Source organism: Sander vitreus, chromosome 23 (assembly GCF_031162955.1).
Source record: "Sander vitreus isolate 19-12246 chromosome 23, sanVit1, whole genome shotgun sequence".
NCBI lineage: Eukaryota > Metazoa > Chordata > Actinopteri > Perciformes > Percidae > Sander > Sander vitreus.
In genome coordinates, this window is record NC_135877.1 from 5,282,440 (window position 1) to 5,300,551 (window position 18,112).

An 18,112-nucleotide genomic window follows, 5' to 3' on the forward strand; every position below is an offset into this window, starting at 1 on the left:
AACAACGAGGGCAAAACAGCATCACCGATCTGTTTTAAACATACAGTTTATGGGTTTAACCGAATATTCTTTAGCCCAGCTTTGCTAAAACACCCAATCCGTCAGCACGTTAGCATGTAGTTCACCATCGAGCCTGCCTGTACTCGACTCTCCTGCTTGGGGAAACACAATGGATGTTTGGCAAATTATTTTTGGCATTAAAAAAAATATATAGTGGGAAACACTGCTACGTTCACTAGCTAGTGGCTAACTTTGTCTGCTGTTTGGTGGTGGGTAGTGTAGCGCTCAGTGGGTTTATCAGAGTTACTGAAAATAGGTGTCCTATCTGCAACTGGAAGTGACACTGATGAGAGCAGTGAGACTGATCCAAAACATTAAAGTTGTAGGCTGTAAAACCAAAACAATGAGCTGAAAGACACTAAAAACGCGTAAAACTGAGGGGATTTTGCTGAATTAGGAAGTCATTATCTGTGGGTTCGTTACTATGATCAACATCTTCCACATTACACAGTCATTTGACCCATTTTCCATATAAAAAAATATTGATGTGTGCAGCTTTAACTTCAATTTTTTCTTTCATTTTTTTTATTGAAATGATGTAAACATTTCTAACATTTCTCCAAAAACTTGTATCGCTACTTTTAAAAAGTGACATATTATTGCATTGCATGTAGAGTGTACATTATTTTAAAGGGATGCATTCACTATACAGTACAGTATTCATCATGAATATTAAATGGCCACATTTTCATTTATTTTTGGTAAAAGCCAGGAGGATCAGGAGTCTGTCAGCGCTGAACAAGGTCCCAGGGTATGGAAGGTTGCAACAAAGAGTTTGTGTAGGGTTCATATTCCTCAACAGCTGCAGACACAGCAGGTGTCGAAGCAGCAGCACCATTATCGTCACATAGCTTATAGCTGGCCTGTTTGTAAATGTCTCGGTGGAAGGATGAGGGGGCTGAGGAATAGAAAAGAAAGGGGAAAAAATCACTCTGCTGAAGAAAACAGAAAATTCATTTCAACTTACCAAATAGACTGACAAAGGCACTTTCAATTGAACCATTGCAGGTGAGAAAGTTCTCCCCCAGGGAGAGACATCATTCACATTTCATGCTGTTTCTCTCACTTTATTCCATGCCATTTAAACAGTATTTAACCTGAATAATATGGGTACAGAATGTGCTACAAAATAGAGGCATGAAACATGTGATATGTATTTGTTCAAATTGGTTGAAGTTGCAGTTAACTTCTGCAGGAGAGTTTTAAGAATATAACAGAAATAAATTCTTAAGTCAGTTAGTGAGTTGTTTCTCAAAAACAACACCATATGTAAAGTGCCATTATTTGCATTTCTTTTTAAATATTGATGTTGAAACTTTGTTGATTTATAAAATGTGCATACCAACCTAAAACAAGAACAAGCAGCAGCCTGCAATAAATGCTCACCAATGAGTTTGTTAGCAGCCTCTGGGTGTTTGAGAGCCTCTCTTACTCTGTTGTCAAATCGCCAACATCTCAGCATGAAGAACAGAGCTAAACACAGCTGGAGGGCAAAGGTCAACACCGCCAGCACGATTATGGTGTTAACTGTTGAGGGTAAAGAGGACACAAGGGGTACAAGGATTTTAATGTGGTTTTGTACTTTAATGCAGAGACGTGACACAAACACCAATGCCAGGACATTTCCATTTCACTTTTTAAAGGAGACCTGTTATGCTTTTCTGGATTTCTGAATTTGGTTTTCATGTTAAACGTGGCCAAAGCTTCAACTAATGAGGTAAACGTATTTAAAAGAGCCAAAACCTCCGATTTCCAACTGTTCTGAACGCTCTGGTTTCAACATTTTTTTTTTTCTAGTCCCGGTATGATGTCATACCGAGCCAGGTTTCTATATATGGTCATCTTCTCCAGGCAGACACTTATGCAGTGTTAATGTTACATACACTGCTACATGTAGCCACATGCGTTAGCATGCCAGGGAAAGCTGTAATCTTGGTTGCAAATGTTAATTTCTCAAAAATTTCGGGTCACATTCCTGCTGGAACATGTCCTGTCGGATAGGATTTGGTTTAGAAGCCTTAATCTGCGTTTTTTGATGGTAGAAAGTGCTGCTATACTCCATTACAATCGACTGCTAACTACATGTAGATACATGCTAACTCCAGGGAAAGCTGTAAACTTGGCTGCGAATGTTAACTTCTCCCATATTTCGGGTCACATTCCTTCTGGAACATGTCCGGTTGTGTAGTATTTGATTTAAAAGCCTTTATTGGTGATTTTTGACAGTAGAAAGTGCTATATATATGTTAATGTGGCCCTGTATATATATATAGGCCCTGTACAGGGCCACATTTAGCCCCGACAAAAGGTAGCAGCACGTTTTTTTTTTAAACTGAAACGGGGGTGCGTTGAACACACTGTTGTGTGCGCAAGCAATCTGCTTTTTTATTACCACGAGTTTACAGACACGTCTCTGCTGATTGGTTATCACCTATGACACAGCCAATAAACGAGAGACACACCCACCAAACGAGAGAAAACACATCTCAGAGCCGTGGCACACCGTTCCACACCGTTCCGAGGAAACATATCATTCAACCAGGAAACCATAGCAAAACGGTGCACACCGTGTTGAGATTAAAACATGCCCCAGATGTGGAGAATCCGGAAATCAAGGAAGGGTAACCAATCAGAGCAGACTGTGCTTTTTCAGGGTGAATACAGGTGCAGCTGTATTGAAAAATAGCGTTGTTGTTTTTTAAACATTAAAACATGTATACATGTTATACTAGAAACACAAAATAAAAGTATGAACCTGAAAAAAGTATATAATAGGTCTCCTTTAAACTTGAATCCCAGCTGCCATCAGACACCACAAACCATATACGGGAGTTTAAATGTAATGTATCTATGAGATTAAACACATAATTCAAAAGTGAGGACACAAAGGTTAGTTGTTTAATTCATAGACAGGAAGTGCTGTGGCTCTCCCACTACAGTATACCTGCTAATGAAAGCAGCGCAGGCCCTGTTGCATAAATGTGTGTTAATAATTTAGACACTCAGACATATTTAGACAATGTCCTTATCACTGTGGAAACCCGGTTTCACAAGTATAAATGTTTAATGGCAAATGACAGATATAATGAGACTAGTCAAGCCAAGGTAGAGGAAGAAAACGTTGACACTTTGACAGAGTAGATCTCCTGTATTTTAAAGCTTTTACTAGTTCATTTCATTAGGAAATATTACAGTACCAGCTGAAGATAGGTGTGCTGTTGACTCCCAGTGGGTGATCTCTGGCTGAGTCAGGTTTTGGTTCTGGAGAAATTCCATTAGTCAGACCCCTCACTGCTCCAGGAGCGTCCCTGTGCAGCCGGCAGGGTGGGGAGCGGTTACTTACAAAAATGTACTCCGATACAATATCTAATGACCAAACAACCTTCTTACAGTGAGCAAATGAAAATGAATGTTTCATATTGTGTATATCAAATCAACCTACCTGGTCGATTGGATCATTTTTCTTGCATTTTATTACATCTGCTTCTGCTCATTCAAGTGCTCACGAATACGCTCACGGGTGAAAACGTAAAAATATTTTATCAGATGTGCCTTTCGTTTAGACGGCGACAGCGTTTTTGGGGCTTAAAAACACAAAAAAGTGAAACCACCCTCCAGAGTGGAAATCTTAAAAACGCTCCACAGTCGCGTTCCCATCTAAAGGGTAAAAACGCACTGTGAGTGTGTGTGTTTGTGCTGTGTGCCGCGTGTGTGTATGTGTGTGTGTGCACCGCATGTGTGTATGTGTGTGTGTGTGTGTGTGTGTGTGTGCGTGCCGCGTGTGTGTCTGTGTGTCTGTGTGTGCATTGTTTGGAGCAATAACTCCACCTCCTCGTCTGTCCAGACAAAATTGTCAGCTTTTGTTACAAGGGAGAGGAGAGGGAGAGAGGAGGAGGAGAGGGAGACAAGTAGAAGGAACGTTCTACGCAGACGCGCAGACTTAGTGGATCACATTTCACACACTTTTGAGTCACCTTAGGCACGCAGATTTCCCCCCCATAACGCTCGTCTAAACGCGGAATAAAAAGTGAGAACGCAACGCCACTTTTGCGTTTTCTCTTCAGATCGTTTCTGTCTAAACATAGTCTTAATTAAGATGTCTAGTTTAGACAGAGCCCTGCTTCACTTGTTTTAAACTTGTTGTGTTGAAATGTTTCCGCTCTGATATTGTGTGAAGGCTGGGACATCCATTTAACTGACAGACGTGAAAGAAATGATGCATTTGATATGTATGGCAAAATAAAAATATTCAGGTCAAATAAAAGATTTTAGTAAGATGTTATCTTAAAGACAATTTAATCACGTCCATGTGATACAAAATGCTTTTCTTACTGGAGTGGAAAGGCCAAATGCTAACTTTCCAATAATTATCTGAGTCTGCCTCTTATCTCGTCTACAAACTAACTTTAACAACCTTTAATAAGTTACAAACCTCTGCACACTCATATAAAGCCATGCAGCCTATGGAAATGTAAGAAAAAAAGGATCTATATTTGAATAAGTGTTGAATAGCATCATATTAAGTTTAAGTTGTCATTTGTCAGTCACTGTAAAAGACTATAGCAAACATCTGAAGGGAAAGTTAATCACAGACAAGGGTATAAAAAGGATCACACAGACAAAACAAAAACTGTATAACATTATAATAAAATGTAAACGACATAATACACACAGAGATCGTCACACAAACTAACAATGTGACTAAAAACATTATAAACATTTGTACAGGGAAGCAGGAAACCTATAAAGAAAGAAACTATAAAAAACTATGAAGAGCATAATGGACGATGAAGCTGTTTTCACAGCTGCACAGACATGCCACAGCCCAGTCTGCAAATACCTAAAGTATAGTTTAACTGTTTTTATCCAGTTTAAAAATAAAAAAAAAAGTCTAAAAGAAAGTGCACTAATGTACTGACCTTCCAGTAACTGTTTCTTGAAAGTTGCTGTTGCTGCTGTCCAAATGAATATGTTTTGGGGATCAACTGCAGCAGAGAAATCAGCTCAAATCCCTTCATTAATGTTCCTCAGAAGCGTGCTCCCCTGCTGGCTCCACATGGGAAGCGGTGCCCTTCTCACACAGCTGAGCCTTCACATTTAAAACATGTTTGCTCTGTGTTCAATGGAAACAAGCATTTGTTTCGAAAGGCTGAAATTAAAAAGCTTCAGTGTTCAGTGGAGAGGCAGGTATATGTGTGTGTGTGTGTGTGTGTGTGTGTGTGTGTGTGTGCAATAAGTAAGCTATCCAAAGGACTTTGTTCAGAAATATTACGGTATGTACCCTCCGTGCCTAAACACTGTGTCTCAGAGTGATCTCTCTGTGTGGCCTGTGACAGTTTAAACACTGTCTAATTGTCTTGGCATCAATCCAGCTGGTTATCACTAGTCAGTCAGCATTGTGTCTGTGTTGTTGACAAAAATACCCGATGAGGCAGAGATGGTCCAATATAAAGTCAAAATAAATATTTATTTCAAGAACAAAGACCTGAGTGAGCCTGCAGAGCAACTGAACTACACGCGCAAATTGTCTCGGGGCCAAGGCCAGTTATTGCAACACAATATTGGTCAGTTGTTATGGTAATCTACTGGACTAGACCTTTCAGTTGCTGTGTCCCAATCAAAGACTCTGTTTACTACATTCCAGCAGATACAGCCGATCATGTGGAAAACTATTAGGCTCATTCATAGACTGTAAAAATAATGGACGAAGCTTCAGGGTCTGTAAAGTGAAGCAAATGCGGAAGTGCTCTTTTCCAGCAGGGGGCGACTCCACTTGTTGCAAAAAAAAGTCTATGAGAAAATGTCCCTACTTCTCACTTGATTTATTACCTCAGTAAACATTTTCATAATGAGTTTATGGTCTCAATTGCTAGTTTCAAGTCTTCTTCAATACAGCATGATGTTCATTTTATAAATTATGGTCCCATTTCTTTTAAAATTGATGATAAAACAGGGGATGCTTTAGGGGCGTGGCTACAGGCCAACTTGTCAATCATAACAGAGGCTTAGCAATGACTAACCATGGCATTGTGTACATTAAAATAGACCTGAACTTGTTTTTGGGTGTTTTGGGTTTTTGGTCTCCTAGAACATGTCTTGTTCAGTGTTCGGTTTCAACCAAGCTAGCTAGCTACCACATGTGTGTGCCTGTAACTTTGTTGAAAGTTTGCTGATTTTCTGTACTGGCATACGTGCAGATGAATGGCGGCAAGTCCCCGCAGGAGAATTTACTTGCCGGGACTGTAAATCTCCACTGGATGACTCGCTTCCAAAGAGTTGAAAATCGGCAGCTTTCCCCCTTTAGCGTTTAGCTTGCACCATTGCAAGCATAAACACCACTGGCTTGGTCGCGTCATTCTCCTCAGCTCCACCCTCTCGTCCAAAAATCGCCACGTCCTGTTTAAAAAAAAAAACAAGATGGCGACGGCCATATTGCCAAACTCGAGGCTTCAAAAAGGCAGTCAACAAACCAATGGGTGATGTCACTGCTGCTACCTCCATTATTTTTACAGTCTATGGGCTCATTGCACAATGCTCAGAGTACAACAGTTTATGCAGAGGTTGTGTTTTAACTAGAACATATACACTAGGGATTTCTACCACAATTTAGCCAATCACATGCAATGAGAACATTTGTCCATGACTTCAGCTTTTTCTTCACATGATACAAGTTTACCAGTATTGGCAGCTTGCTCCAGTAGCATCTAACAAAGTATTTACCCTAACTTAAAATGCTAAACAATGTTGTTAACATTCTGCACGTTTCTCAACGATCCACAGTGCGACTTCAGTTACATATTCTCATCTTTTGTCCAGGGTGCAGCTATTGTGCCAGGTTAAAGCTGCACTAATCAATATTTTTGTATTAACAATATAGACAAAAAATAGATAAAACTACCCCAAATGCACACAACCAGGAGAATGCTAATCCCCTGTAAAAAGGGTTTAATCCAGTCCTTCCAGAAAAATGCCGAGTTTTTTGTGATTGTTGCGGGCAAAAATCCTTGATTATGCGGGAAGTTTTCTTAAAAAATGCGATGGAATATGCGGGATATTTATGCAATTTTATGCGAGGACATTGCGGGAACTTGCAAAAACTGCGGTCTCATCGTGGCTTCATCGCGGGGTTTGCAGCTTTTCGATGATGTTCACGTTGCGTAATTACTTCACTTCATAACGTTCCCATGGCAACAGGGGAAAATGGCTGCTCTTGTGTGAAGTAAACGCAACATTTTTCAACTTTCTGCTAAGAGATATGTGACTTTTTTGCAACGAAAATGCGGGGATTATAAAATCATGCAAGACCTGCATATTTTGCGCGGGAATCGGCAATTTATGCGGCGAAAGTGCGGCGTATTTCAAAAAAAGCGCCCCCCCCGCATAAATATGTAGACTTTGGCTGATTATGCATCACGTTTTTCTGGAGGGACTGTTAATCTAACACGGTTTGCTTCGTGTGTTTCAGCAACGGTCTTCCTGGAGTTCTGGAAAAGGCGCAGAGCTGTCCTCGCATACGACTGGGACCTCATCGACTGGGAGGAAGAGGAGGTGAAGTACTTCATGTGGTCATTGTATTTTGGTATCTGCAGCTAATCTGCTCCCTTTTAGTTTTAGGGCATCTTCACACCTATAGTTCGTTTGCTCTGGTCTGAATCAGTTGATGAGTTTGTGAACTTGGAACGTTTTCCCTTTGGTTCGGTTTCGTTTCACACGGCAAATGCATCACTACAAACTATACAAGAATGTTCCCTCCGCTTATTGGTCAGAGCTGTCTGCAAGAAAGTAAATACAGGAAGACGCTCCTGTGTTCTCAACTAGTGCATATTTCTCGTATCTACATGGTCAAACCAGACAAATCCAGACATTGTTTTTTTCGCTAGCAACGTTACTACACTACTACGTCTGCTCTGCGGGTGTTTGACTGTGAGAGAAACACTGCAAGCTGCTACAGTTTGCATGCTCTGCAGCATCGCAGATTGCAAAGCACAACTGACTACGGGAGCCGTTTAGCTTAAACCTGCGGAGTACACTGGTATTTGGGTTGGATTGAGGTCTGATCGCGTTCTCACCACAAACGAACCACACCGAAGCGCACCAGAGTTTGTTTGTAACCAGACGGGGTCCCGATTGTTTTAGTCCTCACCTGAGTGCGATTGCTGTGTTTACACGTGCTCAAACGAACCGCACCAAGGGGTTTAGCGCTTCAGGGTTCAATTCAACCGAACTAAACAAGGCTGGTGTGAAAACGATGCAGTGAGAATAAACCTAAAGAGTGAAAAACAAAGTCGCTGTCAATTTCTTTTTCTTTTTAGTAGGTCTTTAGTTCTTTCTCATAGTTTAATGTAGCCAACTTGTTACTCTTTGGCTTTGCCCTAAACGTTGACAATATGTCTGCCTTCACAGTAGCTCTGCCCTTGAGAAATGTTTGCTTACTCACACTTTTTTTTTGTCTATTCTAGCCTGCAGGCATGTATTTAAAAGGTGGGACTGTTGTACTAAGGAGCCTGCCCTAAGGGAGTCTTTCTTGAATCGTTTCATGATTCACTGAAAATGTACAAATTTAACACTTGTATGATGAATGCTCTTACAAACTCAGACCCCTACACAGTTGGCATACTGCCATTTGGTTTTGTCAGAACGTTTAGTGGGTTTAAACATTCATGCCTGTCTTATCGATCCACTTCCAACCCTCGTCTGTCAATCATACCCAAACTGGTAAACGGGTTCTTTGAAAGACTGCTGTTTTTGCGTGTGAAGTGACTCAGAGTCTTAGTCTGCTTTGTAGCCTACAGAAAAGAAGATAATACAGCGATAATAAACTCTAATGATTCTGGGTTTTGAACCAGAAATGAAGCTATAGCATGAGATCAGTAAGGAAGACTATCATTTTGCATCCTTAGGCCTGTAGTTTTATTTCTCATGCATTCCTGCCATTTACTCCTCCCATGCATATGCTCATTATTTCTTTGCTGTCCTGTCTGGTCCATAGACTGTAAAAATAATGGACGAAGCTTCCGGGTCTGAAAAGTGAAGCAAATGCGGAAGTGCCTTAAACCTGGATTCTATCTAACTAACAGCAGGGGGCGGCTCCACCGCTTGCAAAAAGAAGTCTGTTTCAATAGAAGTCTGTGGGAAAATTCCTCTACTTCTCACTTGATTTATTACTTCAGTAAACATTTTCATGAGTTTATGGTCTCAATTGCTAGTTTCAATACAACATGATGTTCATTTTGTAAATTATAGTCCCATTTTTTTTTTTTTAAATTGACGATAAAGCATGAGATGCTTTAGGGTGTGTCTACAAGCCGACCTGTCATGGCACTGTGTACATTAAAATAGCTGTTGACATTAAAATAGGTGTTCTGCATGTTTTCATCTTAAACGTTGACCCTCACTGTGTTTTTTCACTTCATCAAAGTTGATTGGAATGTTTTGGTTGCCTAAAAATGTCTTGGTCAGAGTTCTGCCAAACAAGCTAGCTAGCTACTGCTAGCATTAGCTGGTAACTTAAGGAGGAAATTTGGCCTATTTTCTGTTCTGCTGTACATGTAGATTTAATGACGCCAGTACCCGGAGGCCTGTGTTTACCCTCCGGTAAATCTCCACTGGATGACTCGCTTCAGAAGTGTTGAAAATCTACAACTTTCCCCCTTTAGCATTTAGCCTAGCGCAGCACCTTTGCGGACATAAATAACACTGGCTTGGTAACGTAATTCTCCCCAGCTCCAACCTCTTGTCCAAAAATCGTCACGTCTGGTTTCATAAAACCAAGATGGCAACGGCCATATTGCCAAACTTGAGGCTTCAAAACAGCAGTATCCACTATCAAGTCCACTCTTTTTACAGTCTATGGTCTGAGGCTGTCAATCATGATATCAGCTGTTCTTATCAGCTGATCTCATCTATCCATTAGCACAGTGACACACCTACATCGTTCGCCTATCACCCTGCTGCTGACTCTTAAAAAAAAATGATTCTCTCTCTTCCTTTAGTACATTCATGCCGTGTAATGCGCGCGGTACGTTCGCGGCTGTTCCGCTATTGAAATCTGTTCTCTCTGTTGCTGTCAGCTGTCGTTTCAGTGCGATTCGTTGCAAATGGCAAAGCGCACCTCCATCTCCCCGTCACCGCCAGTCTTCGCCGATTCATCAGATTCATCATCAGATTCATCAGATTCATCATCAGATTCATCAGCTCCATCAGCCTCTTCAGCCTATGAGCCTCATCAGAATCATCAGCCACCACCACCACCAGTGTCTGGACTCCATGGGGGGATTTATCGTGCTGCTGCTCAGGGCAGACGCCCCTCACTTACAAATTTCCCTGTAGAGTCTAAGCACCAAAGACTTTTCTGCCAAGACTTAAATATATCACATATCTCTTATAATAAACATTAATCTGTAATTCATTCACTTGACTCTCCTGATTGAACTAGCTGATAGCCTAATCAGAGTTTGTGAAGCCCTTTCCATTCCCTGCTCATGTGTGTCTTGTCCTTTTGTCTTTCAGGACGAAATACGCCCCCAGTTTGAAGCCAAATACTCCAAGAAGGAGAGGATGAACCCCATATCTGGAAAGCCTGAACCTTACCAGGATTTCACTGACAAATACAGTCGCCTCATCGTCTCAGCATCCGGGATCTTCTTCATGGTGAGTTTCTGGGCTAAATAAATGGCAAGTAGCAGGTGTGCCACTCTCATCTTTTTATTTATTCTGTCTTAGACACTTAATTACTGTATGTTAACCTTTACGTCTCACTAGGGACATTTGTGGCAGAGTTAATGCATGTGGTAAATATTTTGGCTAAGGTGTAAGTTTTTTTTTCTTCAAAATTTGGAAGTTCAACTTTAGCTCCTATAATAAGTCTATAATAAACAGTGTAGTCAAAATACAAAAATGTCACCATTGAAACTCATTAAAACCACAATTGTTGATCCCACGGCCATTACAGCATAAAATCATGCATTCTATTATATCAGGATTTCAGTCTAGAGCCCTGGCTTCAAAGTTGTAGTTTTTACTATTTTCCACCAGATTGAGCCATTTTCTAATGTTTGCCTTATGGGACAAATACATATTTTCCTGGTTTCCACTAGGGGCATTGCTGCTGTATTATGACCCACTCAGTGTTTGATGCAATGCATCAAATCAATGTTGTTAATCATTGACATATCCCAGACTGTGGGGAAAAACTCCACCTAGTTGATTTGGTGTCTAAACTTAACTGCCATCGCTGCATGACGGTCACCTTTTGTCGGCTAAACTCAACTGCAACAACGGCTGAAACAACCGACAGCTCACAGTGCTCTGTTTCCGGCTTTCAGTCACCTTTTATCGGCTAAATGTAACTGTCATGTGACCGGTCGTCACGTGACCAACTGCCGGTTGGGCAATTTCATAGGATATCATACAAATTGGTGTGCATAAGTTATCGTATGATATCATATGAACCCATTCAGGAAAATGAGTTGAGTATACACAAAATAATTCAATTTTGTGGCAGCGGCGTTATGTAAACAATCTGGCATTTAAAGGGTTACAATTCTGAAAAGGAATGAATATTTTTTAGTGATGATCAGGACTGAAGTTGGTTAAAAACTGTGAAAGTGGAAAACAATATGAATACATATGAATGCCATTAAACAATATGAATACATTGTTTAATGGCAGTTTTTTTAATGGCACTTTTTGGCAGGTTTTGTCCTCTCAGGGATGCACAAGCGTTGATGAAAAGTCATGTCACCACATTTCTTGATTGTAGATTTTGCAAATTGCCTCTCTTGCCTTTGTTAGCAATCCATCATGTCAAACATCCATTTGTTTGCATAGGAGCCAGTTTAACAAACTCTGTATAAACAAACCCATTACTAAATGTGTTAACCGTTTTAAACTTATTTTATTTTGTCTTATCTTCCATCATATTGATAGGTTGCTTTGATTGATTTGATGACAAATTGTTACAGTGCAAGTGCAATCTAGTGTTAATATTTATTGTTATTGTTTGTAGTGGTATTTTTGCATGTCACTATTGTCACTAGAGTGACAGTTTGGCTCTTGGCGTGTCTAGGGTGAGTTCATTCCCTAAAATAAAGTGTGCATTAGAAAGAAAAGGCTGGCTGGCAGGGAGTTGTGTGTGTGGGCTTATCTCCAGTCAGCAAAAGCTGCTAGCTACGAGCGGCTAGCCCAGACGGTTGACTGTTCTCAATTCAATCAAAATATACCAAACTCACACAGTAATGTAAAAAGTCATTCCCCAGTCTAGAATACAGTATGTTATTTCATTCTTTTTCTCCTCAACCATCTGGCAACCCCCAGAAATGATCTCTCGACCCGCAGGTTGAGAACCCCTGCGCAAGGCGAGCAACTCCATTGACATGAATAGGCGCCATTTTGGGATCCACGGTCCAGTCAATATAATACATCCATGCTACTAATATCAATACCAAAGCACACACCGCTCAACCTAACACTCTGATGTCACAGATATTGGTGGTGATCGCTGCTGTGTTCGGCATCGTCATTTACCGTGTGATCACCGTCAGCACCTTCGCCGCCTTTGGCTGGGCTCTGATCAGGAACAACTCTCAGGTGGCGACCACGGGAACGGCAGTCTGCATCAATTTCTGCATGATCATGCTCCTAAACGTGGTGAGTGTGTGCTGCCCGTCAGCAGCAGTGGTGCACTGGGGAAGCGCTACGTGACAATCAGAACACATCACAACCAAGACACAAAAATACAGGATGTTGTTTATCTACATGTAAAGACTACATTTATGTGCTTTCTATAGGCTGTTTTTAAAGAGCCCCTATTATGCTTTTTAGTGTGTTATGTAGTTTTTTGTGTATGTAATATATGTATAAAGTACAAAAAAAACCCAGACAGCACTTTTTCTCAACTGCCTAAAACGCCTCGCCCACATTCCTGTTTGAAATTCCTCAGAAGATGTCACTGATTGACAATGCCAACCCAGTTTTTCATATGTGCTGCCCATAGGTGCTGCTATCAGACTTTGACCTTGACAATAGTCGGTTACACTTTACTTGAAGGTATCTACATAAGAGTGACATGACACTGTCATGAACGTGTCATAACATTATGAACAAGTCATAAACGTTTATGATATAACGCTTCTTTTAGTAAGTGTCATTTGGTTTTTGTCATGACAAGTTATGGTTAGGGTTAGAGTTAGTGTTCGGTTAGAACGGTTAGTGTATGGTTAGAGTTAGGGTTAATGACAGTGTCATGTGTTCATGACAGTGTCATGTCACTCTTATGTAGATAACTTCAAGTAAAGTGTTACTCAATAGTCTCTGGGAATGAACGTCTTATTTAACTATCCTGAGGTGTGTATTGCTTGTGTTCCATTTGTCTGGGAACCTTATTTATTTATGTATTTATTCTATCATTGTTCTTACCTTGAACTGAAGTGTGTATACTCATTGCCCCGCCCTCGTGTGTTGTCTCTGACATTCTCCTGTCTACTTTTTATGTGTTTATGTGTAAATGTTTTTGGGTCTGTAGACTGTTATAACGGAATTGCTCTTCTGGGATAAAGTTGTTTGAACTTCAACTTGCCTGAGCAAGTCCAGCCCGCCCAGTGGCTTATTTGAATTTGGTTGACCAATCACAATTGAGTGGGGCAGCTGACCAATCCGAGCAGACTGGGCTTTATTGGGAAGGTGGGCCGAGAGGCGCTGTAGCAATACGCAGTATGAGAAACAGTGGTTTTTGAAAATCAGAACATGTAAACCTATTCTAGTAGACCCCCCAGTACAAATTGCAGCAAAATATCAGACACAGCAGCAAAATATCAGACACAGCACACATACAGAATATACAAGAAATAATAAATAGGATAGAATACAAGAACAAATAGTCAAAAAATAAAAATAAAAGAAGAATGTACAAACGCATATACAAGTTGGGAATAAAAATGTAGAACTACTTAAACAATATTTATAAAGTAATGTTAGTAAAATAAAATCAGTATAATGGGGGCCCTTTAATCAATGACACATTTACAATAAATATAATTTCCTCCCTCACTAATGGCCTCCAACATTGTATTTTGTTCCAGCTCTATGAAAAGGTTGCTCTTCTTCTCACTAATTTAGGTAAGTTGACTGCACCGGCAGATCTAAGGTGATTCAGATTTGATTACTGTACAGTGGTGTTGGCTCAGTACTGAACATTTCTCAGTTTATGTCACCGATCCTGCTTTCTGTCTGTGCCACCGCAGAACAGCCGAGGACAGAGTCAGAGTGGGAGAACAGCTTCACCCTCAAGATGTTCCTTTTTCAGTTCGTCAACCTCAACAGTTCAACTTTCTACATCGCCTTCTTCTTGGGAAGGTGAGAAAGTCCCAAAGAACTCACAAATACAGTACAACATGTAGGGTGACCAGACGCCCTGAAAAAATTTCGGACATTCCGGAATTACGAATCCTGTCCTGTTTTCCCCCCGTAACTCCCAAGTTTTCATTTGTTATAGCCTAATAAAACATTAAATATTGATCCTTGTAAAACATTAAGTTGGTGTTCGTAGCCTAGCCTAAAAGCAAAAACATTACTGCAAGTACACAGAGGAATGGGGAGGGAAATACCCATGATCATTGCTGCCTTTTGAGTTCCAAACAAAGCGTTTTGCAAAGTGGGGTTGGGTTAAGGGTGATGGAGGGTTAGGGGATGCAGACGACACTGTTACATACAACACAGTCATTATGTTTCTCTTTCTGATGATGAACAACAATACATTTTAGTTTTGAGTTTAGACTTTCAAGCGTTTTGCCGTTTGTTGACACTGAATGTAATGTACTGGAGCAGTAAGACTATGGGACATCATATAAGAACTCTGAAAAGCAATGTGTTTCCAAATTTAATTCCCTAAAAAAATTTACTGAAGTCTTTGGATGAAATACAAATGTAGATGTGTGTGTCATCTGTGTAACAAGACACTATATTTTTTAAATAGACAAATAGACACAGCCTTGAGGCACACCACAAGAAATACTGACTCTTCTCAGGACTCCCCGAGGGACACAAAGTATTCTCAGCTTTTACAGTTAACCAGTTATGTGTTCCAGAAAACTCCACCCGGGAGTATAACCTCTCAATACTGTGATTAGAAAATCTAGAGTCGATTGTTTTATGGCATCCAAGTCCAAGACATTTACAGCTTTAAGTCCATTCAATGTTAAACAAACCTGATTTGAGATATGTTTGGCACAAAAAGCCTGACGTGTGGCAAGTTTGTCCACTATTTGATTTTTTTTTTTTTTGTGACACTGTATCTCCATTGTTTTTAATTAATGATTAAAAAAAACTCAGAAAATATCAATATGTCACAGTAGATATTAAACACATTTCCATTGCAAGGTCTGCTGATGTTGCATGATATTTAAGCTGACATCTGACATAAGAAAAACAAGTTTATTTTTAAAAGTTACTGTTTTTTCCCCCGGGTTGACAGATTTACAGGCCGGCCCGGTGCATATCTACGCCTCATCAATCGCTGGAAACTGGAAGAAGTGAGTAATTACTTTGCGTTCCCGCAAGGGAATAACTGCAAAGCATTATGGATCTAAGTTTTTTCTAAATTGGACATTAAACTATTATTGCATGCCCAAGCACAGGCATTTAACCCCTCTCAGCAGTGAGCGTCGCACAAACATGCAGAGAAATAACACACTGAAGTGGTCTGAGGGGACAAAAGGCCTGAGCTGGTGCTTTTAGGTGCTGAGCTATGTGTCCCCACTTGTTGTTTCCATGGCTGCTGAAATAGAAATGGAAAAAAAGTCTCTGTAATGTGACATGTACTGTACAAGTGCAGCCTCAGTCAGCCTTCTGGGGCCATGCAGAAACACGATGGTGCTCGGAGAGATTAGTGGCTTTTATGAACATTTGTGAGGCTGATAAAAGCTGCATCGATATGTCTGAAAAGTGTTCTTGCTTACAACAAACCATTTAATTATAAAGTCATGTTGGTGTCGAAGACCTGCGCTTGCAATCTGCTTGCTTGCAAAAGTGCAGATAAAGTGCCAGTATACGGCTTTATAATAATGTTGGAAGGAAGAAAATTACAACATGTTAATTAGTTAAAAAAGGACCCTTAATCAGGATTATAAAACAATTCCATTTCAAGCTAGGATTCGAATACAAGACACACTTTAAAATCTACCAATGGAATATAGAAAGATGAAAATGACGACCAGTAGTTGCACAGAAGCACAGTGAGTTTTTACCAAACTAATTTGAAGCAGGTCTAGAGTTTGTAGTGCGCTCACATCAGAAAAACAACATAATGACAACAACATAAAAGCATATACTAGATACTAAAAAAACTTTCAACAACATCCTGTTGTTGATCAACACTATTCTCCCACAATGCAATGCAAAAAGGAAATGGAGAAGCTGCTCACAGCTGAAACATTAAAACAAATTCTATGCGTGTTCTGTACAATTTCATATGACATACAGTATTAATTGTATACAGTAGAGGACTGCATTGGGATTGGGATCCCGTGGGTCCCAGAGGGAGCGGGCATTTTAAACGTTACTGCAGGTGGGAGCGGGAGCGCTGCTCCTATTAGTGCTGTAACTCGCTGTTCATAGGTTCGCCTTGCTAGGTTTCATAAGAAAATCAGAAACGCATACGGAGCATCGCAATAGAGGAATATGGCAGCGCCTGTAGCGTGATTTATGCTTCTGCGTTAAATCTACGCCGTGGCTACGTACGTAGGTACGTGGAGACGCGGACCTACGCCTGACCCTACACCTGACCCTACGCCGTAGCCTGCCGTGCACCTCTCGAAAAATTTAACTACACGTCGCGGCGACGCACGTCCCTCGGCCGTGGCTTGGCAGCGTTGCATTTCCCCCGACTCATTTCCTGGTTCTCCTTCTCCATAAACAACATGAAATCAAGGAGAGGGTTAACTTTTCCTGCTACAGGTTTACCACTTTGGTCAGAAAGAACAGGGGAGACATTTTGTTTCTCCCATTATGACTCTAGAGTCGCTACTCGCTCCGAAGCTAATCACCGTCACTCTCTCACTAGCTCTACCACACACTCCACACGCACGCGCACACATGCCGGCCCCGCTATTCTCTTAAAGAGATCGACGCACACAACAACGCACAAGTATAAACTTCAGGCCACTTACGTAGGCTGAAGCCGTGCGTTTTAATTATTTCCCTTGCCAGTGATTATCTTAACTGCATATTACTCCAATGATGAAATAAAACCATGTCATAGCCATTTTAAGTTTTATGTCAAGTACTTAAGTAAAAGTACTGATTCGCCAAAGTTCAGTTCAAAAATCTTTAGAATAATATATAAATAATTGTTTTTTATTTATTTAATCGACTAATCGAAAAAAGAATTGTAATATTAATCAATGACAAAAATAATCGTTAGGGACAGCCCTAAAACAAACCACCGCCAACAACACGTTCTAAAATAATAAGTGAAATAAATTAATACAATGTCACTTTGCCCTTATTGCACTAGTAAGAATGTAATTGTGCACTGGAACATAATTTTGCTACTTATTACTGACAGGTATGCATATATTTATTAATACTACATAGTGAAATAACCTGTTTTCCCTGCAGGACAGGAGAAGACTCAAGAAAAATGTCCTAGTAATAGGGCTCTAGTACACAGTATGAACTAGGCCTATATACCAATCTCGTCAGTATACAGTTTGTGTACAAGAAATCAACATACCACTCTGTAATAACAGGAAATTATACAATATGTGTGCAGTTGGACGTCAATCAAAGTACATTTTTGGAATGTCTCTGCCAGTTAAAAATTCACAAAGAGAAAGCAGAATGTTTTTTACAAAAATGTATATACTTATTGTTTGGTTTTCTAAGATCTTTCTTGAGCTGTTTCACCATCGTTTGTAATGTATTGTAAGATTTTGCAGCTTTGAGTAGCACTGTGGGAGAATAGTGTATATCAAACGGCACACTAAATTCTTGAGTACACCTAATTTTGTCACTACTTTCTGTGTACCACACTACATACAAATTTGCGTCACAGTGA

General features: G+C 40.3%; 1 protein-coding gene across 1 annotated transcript in view; it reads left to right on the forward strand.

Moving 5' to 3' along the window:
* LOC144512436 (anoctamin-4-like) overlaps nucleotides 1–18,112 on the forward strand; it is a 70,953-nt gene that overhangs the window by 42,437 nt on the left and 10,404 nt on the right. Inside the window, exons 16-21 of the mRNA XM_078243198.1 lie at nucleotides 7,526–7,608; nucleotides 10,570–10,710; nucleotides 12,544–12,708; nucleotides 14,139–14,175; nucleotides 14,301–14,412; nucleotides 15,530–15,587. Coding sequence (XP_078099324.1) covers nucleotides 7,526–7,608; nucleotides 10,570–10,710; nucleotides 12,544–12,708; nucleotides 14,139–14,175; nucleotides 14,301–14,412; nucleotides 15,530–15,587 — 596 coding nt within the window. The remainder of the gene's footprint in view (nucleotides 1–7,525; nucleotides 7,609–10,569; nucleotides 10,711–12,543; nucleotides 12,709–14,138; nucleotides 14,176–14,300; nucleotides 14,413–15,529; nucleotides 15,588–18,112) is intronic.